The 10000-nt window shown below is 42.6% G+C and overlaps 3 protein-coding genes across 3 annotated transcripts in view; 1 reads left to right on the forward strand and 2 right to left on the reverse strand.

Annotated features, from left to right (window-relative positions):
• The window catches only part of LOC134190168 (nuclear pore complex protein Nup98-Nup96-like), a 26692-nt gene extending 21299 nt beyond the window's left edge, over window positions 1-5393 (forward strand). Inside the window, exons 25-30 of the mRNA XM_062658598.1 lie at window positions 897-1182; window positions 1241-1364; window positions 1669-1808; window positions 1871-1968; window positions 2428-2491; window positions 5095-5393. Of these exons, the coding sequence (XP_062514582.1) occupies window positions 897-1182; window positions 1241-1364; window positions 1669-1808; window positions 1871-1968; window positions 2428-2491; window positions 5095-5247 (865 nt within the window). The 3' untranslated portion in view covers window positions 5248-5393. The remainder of the gene's footprint in view (window positions 1-896; window positions 1183-1240; window positions 1365-1668; window positions 1809-1870; window positions 1969-2427; window positions 2492-5094) is intronic.
• A 286-nt stretch (window positions 5394-5679) lies between these two features.
• On the reverse strand, window positions 5680-7537 carry LOC134190169 (collagen alpha-1(VI) chain-like). The gene is made up of 2 exons (XM_062658599.1): window positions 6943-7537; window positions 5680-6879 (listed from the first exon to the last, which is right to left on the reverse strand). The coding sequence occupies exons 1-2, from the start codon at window positions 7253-7255 to the stop codon at window positions 6017-6019; spliced, it is 1176 nt and encodes a 391-aa protein (XP_062514583.1). The 5' UTR covers window positions 7256-7537; the 3' UTR covers window positions 5680-6016.
• A 607-nt stretch (window positions 7538-8144) lies between these two features.
• LOC134190391 (collagen alpha-1(XII) chain-like) lies at window positions 8145-9678 on the reverse strand. The gene is made up of 2 exons (XM_062658843.1): window positions 9501-9678; window positions 8145-9332 (listed from the first exon to the last, which is right to left on the reverse strand). Exons 1-2 carry the CDS (start codon window positions 9676-9678, stop codon window positions 8458-8460), a joined length of 1053 nt encoding a protein of 350 aa, XP_062514827.1. The 3' UTR covers window positions 8145-8457.
• Window positions 9679-10000: the final 322 nt, after the last annotated feature.

Raw genomic sequence — 10000 nt, forward strand, 5'->3', positions numbered from 1 at the left:
GAGCAGAAAGTTTTGAAATCTGTCAGATGTTAGACTGGACATACATTCTGTTTCTGACCGATGCCTCAAAAGAGAGTACACGTATTGACGCTTAAACTCGGCATGGAGCTGTACCTCATCATCTAACTCCACGTCTTGTTTGGAGGAAGTGTCTGTGGTCGCAGTTCGCACGCTATGTACATCGTTCACCCGATCACCTAATCCAGTCTCCTGCAATACCTCACGAAGTCTACAGTTCCCAGAGACACTAAGAATCTTGCCATCTCTCAAAATGCATGCTGCCTTGGACACGGATACTCACAGAGCAACAGAAGACATTTTATTTCTCAGTAAGCGCGTGTGCAAAAAACTACCAGCAGCCCTCCAAATACGAGCGGGCGGGTTACCCCAAGCTGACAATTTTTTCGGTGCGGCCTAATCATATGTTTTATGTAACTGATTTGAACCAGTTGACGTTTCTGCATTGTTTGTTGTTTGTTCTTATTTGTTATCTGTTGTTGTTTGTTGTTATTTGTTGTTGTTTGTTGTTATTGTTAGTTGTCATTTGTTGTTTGTTCTCATTTGTTGTTATTGTTAGTTGTCATTTGTTGTTTGTTCTCATTTGTTGTCATTTGTTGTTGTCATTTGTTGTTGTTTGTTCTCATTTGTTGGCATTTGTTGTTGTCATTTGTTGTTGTTTGCTGTCATTTTTTGTTTGTTGTCAATTGTTGTTGTTTGTTGTTGTTTGTTAATTGTTATTATTTGTCGTTGTTTGTTGTTTGTTATTTGTTATTATTTGTTGTTGTTTGTTGTTTGTTATTATTTGTTGTTGTTTGTTGTTTGTTATTATTTGTTGTTGTTTGTTGTTGTCTTTTGTTGTTGTTTGTTGTCATTTGTTGATTTTGTTTGTTGTGTAGCTGGATCTTGCTCCAGCAGCTGAGAAGTCTTAACTACGACCACATGCCAATGTACAGACAAGATCTCACTCACACCAATTTTGCGGCTCAACTCGAGTCTCTTGGCTTGTGGGAATGGGCTGTGTTTGTACTTCTACACATTGACAACCCAGAGTCAAGAGAAACATCAGTGCGTCACTTTCTGGCAAGAAACTGTCAGTTGGAGCCAGATGAACACGAGCAATTAAGAGAGAAATTTGTTACCAACGAGTTAAACGTTCCAAAGGAATGGCTGCATGAAGCAAAAGTGAGAGAGCACTGTTTGTTACTTTGTTGTGATTGTGTCACAAATTGTTGATGCTCAGGCATGTCGTGCTCATTACTTTGAGTATCCGGACGTAGAAGCAGAGCATGTTTTGAAAGCTGGTCATTGGAATGCTGCCCATAGCATCATATTATCAAGTCTTGCATCTGATGCCATCATTGAAGGCTAGTACACACACACACACACACACACACACACACACACACACACACACACACACACACACACACACACACACACACACACGCATGCACACACACATGCATGCACACACACACACACACACACACACACACACACACATACACGCACACACACACATGCATGCACACACACACACACACACACACACACACACACACACACACACACACACACACACACATGCACGCACGCACACACCATGTACATGCATATATATGTATATTATCTTATTGTCTCATTGCTGGACGGTGCTTTGTATTTTAGAAGACTACGATTATTTGAAGGATCTTCTTGAGCAGCTGGCACCATCAGAAAGGAACAGCGATATTCAAGATTGGCCACAAGGTGGAAATATCCTGTTGGATTATCTTCTTTTGTCAGACAAAGTGAATGCTCTTAGTCAGGTTGGACGTCATCACAACATCAAGATGTATGAACTAACGAGTGTGTGATATCATAATTATAGGGTAGACCTTCTGATGCGGAGTTGATAGAACTACAAGATGAAACGGCATCTTTATGTTCTCGACTTGAAATGTTGACATGCCAAACAGCAAGGGATAGGTGAGCTAGTAGTTCCTACAGACACACACACACACACACACACACACACACACACACACACACACACACACACACACACACACACACATGCACGCACATGAATGCAGATACACACACACACACACACACACACACACACACACACACACACACACACACACACACACACACACACACACATGCACGCACACACGCACATGAATGCAGATACACACACACACACACACACACGTGCACACACACACACACACACACACACACACACACACACACACCACACACGACCGCAGATAGACACGAACGCAGATAGACACAAACACACACACACACACGAATGCAGATAGACACAAACAGACACACACACACACACACACACACACACACACACACACACACACACACACACACACACCACATGTACACTATTTGCTGGAGTTATGTTTGCTGTCGTACTTGCAGGCTCTGTCAAGCTGAGATGGCAAAGAACTGTGCAAACTACTTGAAGATTTTCTTGTTTTTATTGGTATGGATTCCGTTACTTTATTGTTTCTGTTGATTTATTAGAAGAGAAATTGCTACAAGTTTGTGTGCAAGAATGTGTTATAGTTTAGCAGTTATCTTTGTCTCTCTTATTGCTATGTTATACTACACAAGTCAGTGGATCTTGTGTTATGGGATTTATAAGTTAAAGGTGCAGGGTCACGGTTGGACATGCGCACTTGAGCCGATCTCAAGTGAGGTATCTTTTGCGTTATATGCTATTGTCCGTAACATATGTTCAAGTGTCCTGGCAAGAAAATCAGTTTCGATCACCAGTTAGCTCTTCAAATGCTGTTTGTCTGTTGTGCATGCGCAAAGGTCAATAGACAAAACTACTGCAAAACTGGCTATTTAGGTGTCGATTGACGGGCACGGCAGCAGTGTATGCTTTATACAATGCAAATTTTGGTGCTCACTGTGAACTGAGTGCGCTTGGTTACTCTGAGAGAAAGACGTGACTATGGGAGATGCCACGTACGAGAACGTGACGTGTGCTTTCTGGTCACGTGTAGAGCATTAGGAACTCTGGTCTGGCTCGAAGTGCGAGAGTGTGTGTCGAGTTTTACCAAAACTGCAGTGTAGCAACCTCAGTTTGAGTCTTAGACGAAAACCTCCGAGAAGTACATCTAAAAAGCCTAGAATTATGCTGCCAGAGTCACAGTCTAACGCAACCTCACACTGCAATGTCTTGATCGTACTAATTCAGGCTGTAGAGAGACTTCAGTCAGCTTGGCCTTAAGTGCAAATTAGAGCGTTTAAGTCCTCGTGGTTACTGAGTATTTGAAAAAGTGCACCCTTTTCAAAGCAATGCAATGCGCATGTCCGACGGTGACCCTGCACCTTTAAGAAGACGTTCTCGGTATCTGAGGTAGGTATGGGTTTAGTGTGGCTACACTGTACCCAGTTTTACTTACTTAGTAAACATGCAAGAGAGAGATTCTGTTTTTGTGTGTATTAAGTGATTGATGTCTTGGTTACTGTTGTTATTGGTCTCGTACCCAGTGCTCTTTTCACACGCCCGTATATTCACATGCTTGACCACGTGCTGGTGGTACTCTTTTGCGAGAAGAGGACTGGGTACAGTACAAGTCTAGTTTGTTATGTTTATATTTGCATACATTTTGATGCACAATGCGTAGTCGGTTAGAGCATGAGGGATGGATCGCTCATCCTTGGTGGTGTAACGATTTAGGAATCTGAGCTTATTAAGTGTGTCCTTACTAATTGATTAATGAAATAAGTGGTCACGTGATGCTATACCAGTCCTCTTTTTACAAAAGAGTGTAACACCAGCATGTGGTCAAGCACACAGGTAGAGGATGAGGTACAGTCTAGTTTGTTATTATGTCAGAGTGAAATGTGAAGTCTTTTACTGTAATTAGTGTGGAGGGTTGTATACAGTTACACTGGAAGGACTGTACACTCTCTAGGGGTGCACTGAGTTGGGCTCTATTCCATGTCATGATCGGTATGAGTTCATAGGAAGCACATCCTGTCGATAGTAGTACTATCTATGTGGGGAGAACCTTGGACAACAGTTTATCTACTGGATACTTTAGATGCAGCACAATAAACATGAAATCCAAAACACACAACACACAACAAACATAAACGAAAAAGCACTAAAGTGCTAAACCCTCGGCTGCTACCTAGTTTGTTCTCTTGCTCATTAGTTCTACACCAACTAGACTGTAATTATTGTTTTCTCACTAAACGTTTGCTGTAAGTTAGAGCCTACCATCTGTGTTGTGTTGTTGACATAGCAACACTCTAGTATACCATATAAGATGAAATATTTGCGGAGAATTTATTTTGGCGGATTGGTGGATTTTTCAGCGAGTGCCAATATAGAATCTGCTATTACTTTGCCAGCGAGATATACTGACGTCATCACACACGTGATCAGACATGATGGTGATGTGACCACAAAGTGGTAACCCCTGCTTGCTGTCTGTTGTGCCTATTGTAGATCCTGTCTAACAGGAAGGTTAAATATGAGAATGGGGTCGTGAAGCTATGGATGAAGCAGGACGAGTCATGAGTGATACGTTTTTTGCACTGACACAGCAAGTCTTCATTAATACAATACATACAGTAGTTACGCAGTTGGAGACCAGTAGATTAGGGAAATGTGATGGCCACGAACGCAGCTCTAGTGGGTGGGGAATATAGTACATATACGGTATCAATTATCCAACAATGATGTCCAACCGCCAAATAAAATCGGCCGGAATAAATTCAAAAAATCTTATACTGTACGTGTGTCTCTAATCATCCGTGCATCATTGCAACAATTAGATAATTGACAGCATCCGCTCTTGTGACAATGAGAGTATGCGCAGTAGGCTTGGCGAGTCGTACAATTGGTCGGGTCGTTGGTATCCGCCTGCGTTACTATACCCTAGCACTTCCATGCCTCAGGTAATTAGGAAGGAAGTTGCTGAATGTAGCAATGTTGAAAGGATCGTTTGACGTATCCAGAAACTATTGTTAGTGTTGCAATGTCCTCATACGAAACGAGATGTTATAATTTGTTGTTTTAACTCGGAGTTATTAATTCTGTTTTTACAAGTTGTTTCTTTCTAGGATCATCCTGATGAAGATTTGGTTCTCGACGACAGTGCTCTGCCACCTGTCTCATTGGCACCGTATATTGCTGGCCTTCCCATGTTGGAAGACTACAGTTTGTCTGAGTTGAGAGCACTCACTCGAAGCTACATCGTTGAGTTGGCCTGTTGACGTGTTTCATTTATATGTACTGTTTCTATTACAAGGTTAGATGTGGTTGGTCAGCAGAGTGAGTGATTTGTATACATAGTTAAACATTGTGGTTTCGTCTACTTACTTCACGAAATCGTAGAAATAAAGTAACATTTAATGATGCATTTCAGTGTTAAGAGTTCGTGCTGCTGCGGTGTTCAAGTATGCCTCTAGTTCTGCACCAGTCATGTGTATAGTCACATGTTGTCATGTCAATGCCCAAATTGACGAATGGAATGCAACAATGACAGCAGATAATGTCGGGAGGGGGGTGTTGATGCGTGCTTTTCTCTTTAATTAACAAGCAATTTTACAAATTTTGGCTAATTTGATTAGAGCTCTTTGTATGATTCCAATACTATAATCAACGACGTTTGTGGCTGTGAGAGTAAACCAGCCTGATGACAGACATTGACACACACACACACACACACACACACACACACACACACACACACACACACACACACACACACACACACACACACACGAGTTGTGTTAAAATAGACATTGAACAAACATGTCGTCCTCGTGTTTGTAACTTTTGATGCATGATTCTTTGGATTGCACAGTACTTGAATTGTCACGATTATTATATTGTAGATAAACGACGAAAGCTCAACTTCACATTACTTTAAAGTGCTACAATTGATACATTGTGTACAAAGTTGTCAAACTGACCAAAGCACAACTTTCCAATTTTGAAATTATGTTTACGAACTCTAGACCATTGTCAGTTATCTCTGCTTCAGCGTTTCTTGTCAAGAACATCTGCAGAGCATGTGTCTACTTGTTCGGTCAGAGTCTTGAGTGTACTAACAGCCTCATGGAAACTCTGGAAGGTTTGTGTGAAGTAGACCAAAGGATTTGCAACGTTGTGGTGGTTTGTGATGTCTATCAGCTCTTGGTAGTCAATGTTGTCTCCTATTCCCAAAGCCACAATTGACAACTCGCCTTTGTCTTTGAAGTGTTCAAACATTTCTGCTGCTACCGTGACTGGATTAGTTGCCCCGTTGGAATGACCATCAGTCAACAGAAGAATGGCTTTTTTGCTGTATGGTCTCATCCCAAATGATTCCTGTAGAACTTGATCCCGTGCAAATTTGAGAGCTGCACCGGTACCTGTTCCTCCTCCTGTGTACACTGGTTTTGTCTTGATGTCGTTTTTAATATTTACTCGTCTCTTATGCCTGTATAGATAGTCGTCCAAGTCGAATGCTAGTTTAGGAGAGTTGCCGTAGGTTAGCATTGCCAGTCTGTAGGAGTTGCAGTATTTTATCATTTCAGGCTGAAATCCGCAAAGCATAGGAATGAGGTCACTCAAGTCACTAAGAGCAGATTGGAAGTCACTTTTGCCCACGCTACCGGACGTGTCCACTATGATCACTATGTCACGGTCAGTAGTGCAGTTTACTGAACGCTTCGCCACCCCGTAACGCCGTGTGTGAGTCTGGTTGAGGAGCGGTCCACCACGATCACCAGGTGAGCCTCTTAGACCGGGGCCTCCTGTCAATCGAACAGAGCTTCTAATCGGGCTGTACGGCGCGAATCCGCCTAGACCAGACTTCAAAACACTTAGCAGTTGTTGCGCTTCGTTTTTCGAACTAGGACCTACAACATTTACATTGATTAATTGGCAAAGAGCGCGAGTTTTATATCTTTCTTGTTTCTTACAATTAATCGTTTTTGTTCCTTTCAGACTAGGGCAAGGATTTCCTCCATTTCTCGCCCAACTGGTGACTTTTCTTGATCTGCTTAGAGAACAACCTTGAGATGTCTTGCTTGCTGCCCACTGACCCCACGCTCCTACTTGACAGTCTTGAGCAGTAAGGTGGGGTTCACAAAGCTTTCTAAATATCTGAGCAAAGTGAGAAGACCTCCTGCACTTATCGCCGATAGACGGAACGCCAGCTTGAACGTTTCCGAAGTCTTCAACTAGTAGTAGAGCGGTGAAGAGCGCAGCTAGAGAAGCTGAGAAAAGCGACATACTGCAACGATGAGACAGGAAATCCGTCGACAACAGACAAACTCAGACCAGGTTGTTAGCTCGAGTTTGAGCACGTACGTGTCTTATATACGTTGTGTTGGAACGTGGGATTATCCGTTGTCGGTTACAATAGTCAAGCACCCCGTACGGTTGCTAGCCGAAACATTCTACTAGAACACGACATTCGGTGGCAAGAAACGCGGCAGAATCACCTTCACGTGTAGCTAAAGCCCGACAAACTACAAACACAAGCAAACAGCAACGTTCAGACTTAAAGTGATCCATCAGTCAATCTGTAGTGCAGAAGAAGGTCTATGCAATCGGTACTGGACGTCGCTCCAGAGAGAACGCTCTCTCTAGTGGGCGTTCCGGATCAGGTGATCACACTATACCGAGTTTTAGGATGCTAATTTGCAGGTTAGGGATGCTAATTTGCAGGTTAGGGATGCTAATTTGCAGGTTAGGGATGCTAATTTGCAGGTTAGGGCGACAAAGAAACAGCGAATGTTCCGACCATGCCTCTTGTAAGCGACCAGGTTGGATCCCAATGTGAGAGTATTTCAGGGTTGTAGTCCGGCGACAGAGCAGCCCAAATGCTTCAAAACAAGCCTCGCTCGACGAATACTGCGGCATTCCTAGACGCGGTTTCACAGTTTGTTTTTCACATCCTGGGCGTGCAAGTTCCTAGCACAGACAGTCGCTTTCTTGAGCTGTAGGTTTATTCTAAATTGAACGCAGCCACAATTTTCTACAAAGCAAGAACCAATTGACAGTCTTTAGACTAGATTTGTTTGTTTGCAGCGTCCTTTTTCTCCACGCAGTAATTTTAGGCTTATATCGTTGTTTGTGCAATTTTTTGACAAAGTTCTGGCAAACCTGCTATGAACTTTATTGTTCTGTTTGGAATTCATGCAGCCGTGTTTTAGTGTTGCTAGCGACTAGTGCTGGTAAGCATCACGTAGTTAACTCATTAGGTAAAATTTTCTGTTTTCAGTAGTTTGTGAGAGTTTACCGCTGTTGTTGTGCATCAGAGATTTATAGGATTGTTTACTTGGTTGTTTTATCGCAATTAAAACTACGGAACACAAATTTATGCTATTGTGTGATGTAATTATGCGGTGATCAAATCTCAGGTTTAATTTTTGATTTTTTTGATTCACAGCGCGAAAACATTTGAACTGTCGTTTCCTTAGTAGTTGCCACTAGCGTTTCTTGACAAGGACGTCTGCAGAGCACGTTGCTTGATCGTCAGTCAGAAGACTCTTGATCTCCTCAACAATGTCATGGAAACTGGTAAAGGTTTCTGTGAGAAAGACCAACAGATTTGCAGGATTGTAATGTTTGGTGATATCTATCAGCTCTTGGTAGTCAATATTATTTCCTATTCCCAAAGCCACTATAGACAACTGGTCATTGAAAGCTTGGAACAAGTCTTCTGCCACATTGATAGGATTATGAGTTCCACTGTTGTAGTGACCATCAGTCAACAGAAGAATGGTTTTCTTGCTGTTTGGTCTCATTCCATGAGATTCCTGTAGAACTCGATCCCATGCAAATTTGAGAGCATCACCTGTAGCTGTCGCTCCATCTGTGTAATATGGTTTTGTTTTGATGTCATTCTGAACATTTATTTGGTTTGTGTGCCTTCTAAGATTGTCATCCAAGTCAAATGTGAGTGTTGGAGAGCTTCCATAGGTTATCATGGCCAGTCTGTAGGCTTGGCACTCTTCTATTAGACCAGGTTGATATCCACAGAGCAGAGGAATGAGCTCACTCAAATCATTAAGAGCAGAAGTGAACTCTGAGTTGTCCACACTACCGGATGAGTCAACAATTATTACAATGTCACGGTCAGCAGGACAAGATATAGCACGTTTTTGGATACCAGCTAGACCACTTTGTCCTTTTTGTCCAACTGGTATTGCTGGTGTCATGTTTGCTGTTGTCACATTTTGATGTACATTGTTGATGACGATAGAGTGTGGTTCACCTAAACCAGGACTAAATGATCCAAATCCTCCCAAACCTGATTTCAGAATGTTCAGCAGTTGTTTTGCTTTTCCAACATCACTAACACCTAAACACAACATACATGTCCATCATTATTAAACATTTTCACTATCAACAAAATTTCTCTACATTCTATAATTTTCGTTTCTTTCAAACTAGGGCACGGACGTCCTCCTTTTCCTTGCTCTGCTTCGTTGGCAAACTCCTTCGAAGTCTTTGGTCAATGCCCAGTTACTCCACTCTCCCACTTCGCAGTCTTGTTTGGTAAGGTAGGGATGACAACGGGCACTAAACAGCTGAGCAAACTGAGGAGACAACCTACATCGATCCGCAAATGACAGAGAAGCAGCATGGACGCCACCAAGAAGCATCATTGCAGCAAGAAGCCCAATGGTAAGAGATAGAGTAGACATGATCGACCTTCACCAGCTCGTACACACTCTGATAGAGTCGATGAGGTCTTCCTCTTTTTATATCACATCATGAGTAGGCCACGTGCGCATCTCGGATCCGGCACGTTGACCTCGCGGTTTTGTTGAAAAAATTTAAATAAACGGCAGGCGTCCACGCAGGAAATGTGGCACTCAATTAAAATTTATCGCAAGATAAGTGACGGCTCCAAGTCTACACCACTACCGCATGTAGCTGCACGGAAGCTCAGGGTAGCTACACCTCTAGATATCTTCGTGTATCATCTCACTCGTGCAATCCCATCGGGCACAGTTGATCTGGGGG

Source organism: Corticium candelabrum, chromosome 14 (genome assembly GCF_963422355.1).
Source record: "Corticium candelabrum chromosome 14, ooCorCand1.1, whole genome shotgun sequence".
Classification (NCBI taxonomy): domain Eukaryota; kingdom Metazoa; phylum Porifera; class Homoscleromorpha; order Homosclerophorida; family Plakinidae; genus Corticium; species Corticium candelabrum.

What these genes read in the sequence shown, in the direction of transcription:
- LOC134190169 (XM_062658599.1), bottom strand. Translation starts at nt 7,255, where the DNA reads ATGTCGCTTTTCTCAGCTTCTCTAGCTGCGCTCTTCACCGCTCTACTA. An exon ending in AGGAACAAAAACGATTAATT is followed by an intron (nt 6,880 to 6,942) that starts GTAAGAAACAAG and finishes TAAATGTTGTAG; the next exon opens with GTCCTAGTTCGAAAAACGAA.
- LOC134190391 (XM_062658843.1), bottom strand. Translation starts at nt 9,678, where the DNA reads ATGTCTACTCTATCTCTTACCATTGGGCTTCTTGCTGCAATGATGCTT. An exon ending in CTGCGAAGTGGGAGAGTGGA is followed by an intron (nt 9,333 to 9,500) that starts GTAACTGGGCAT and finishes TGTTGTGTTTAG; the next exon opens with GTGTTAGTGATGTTGGAAAA.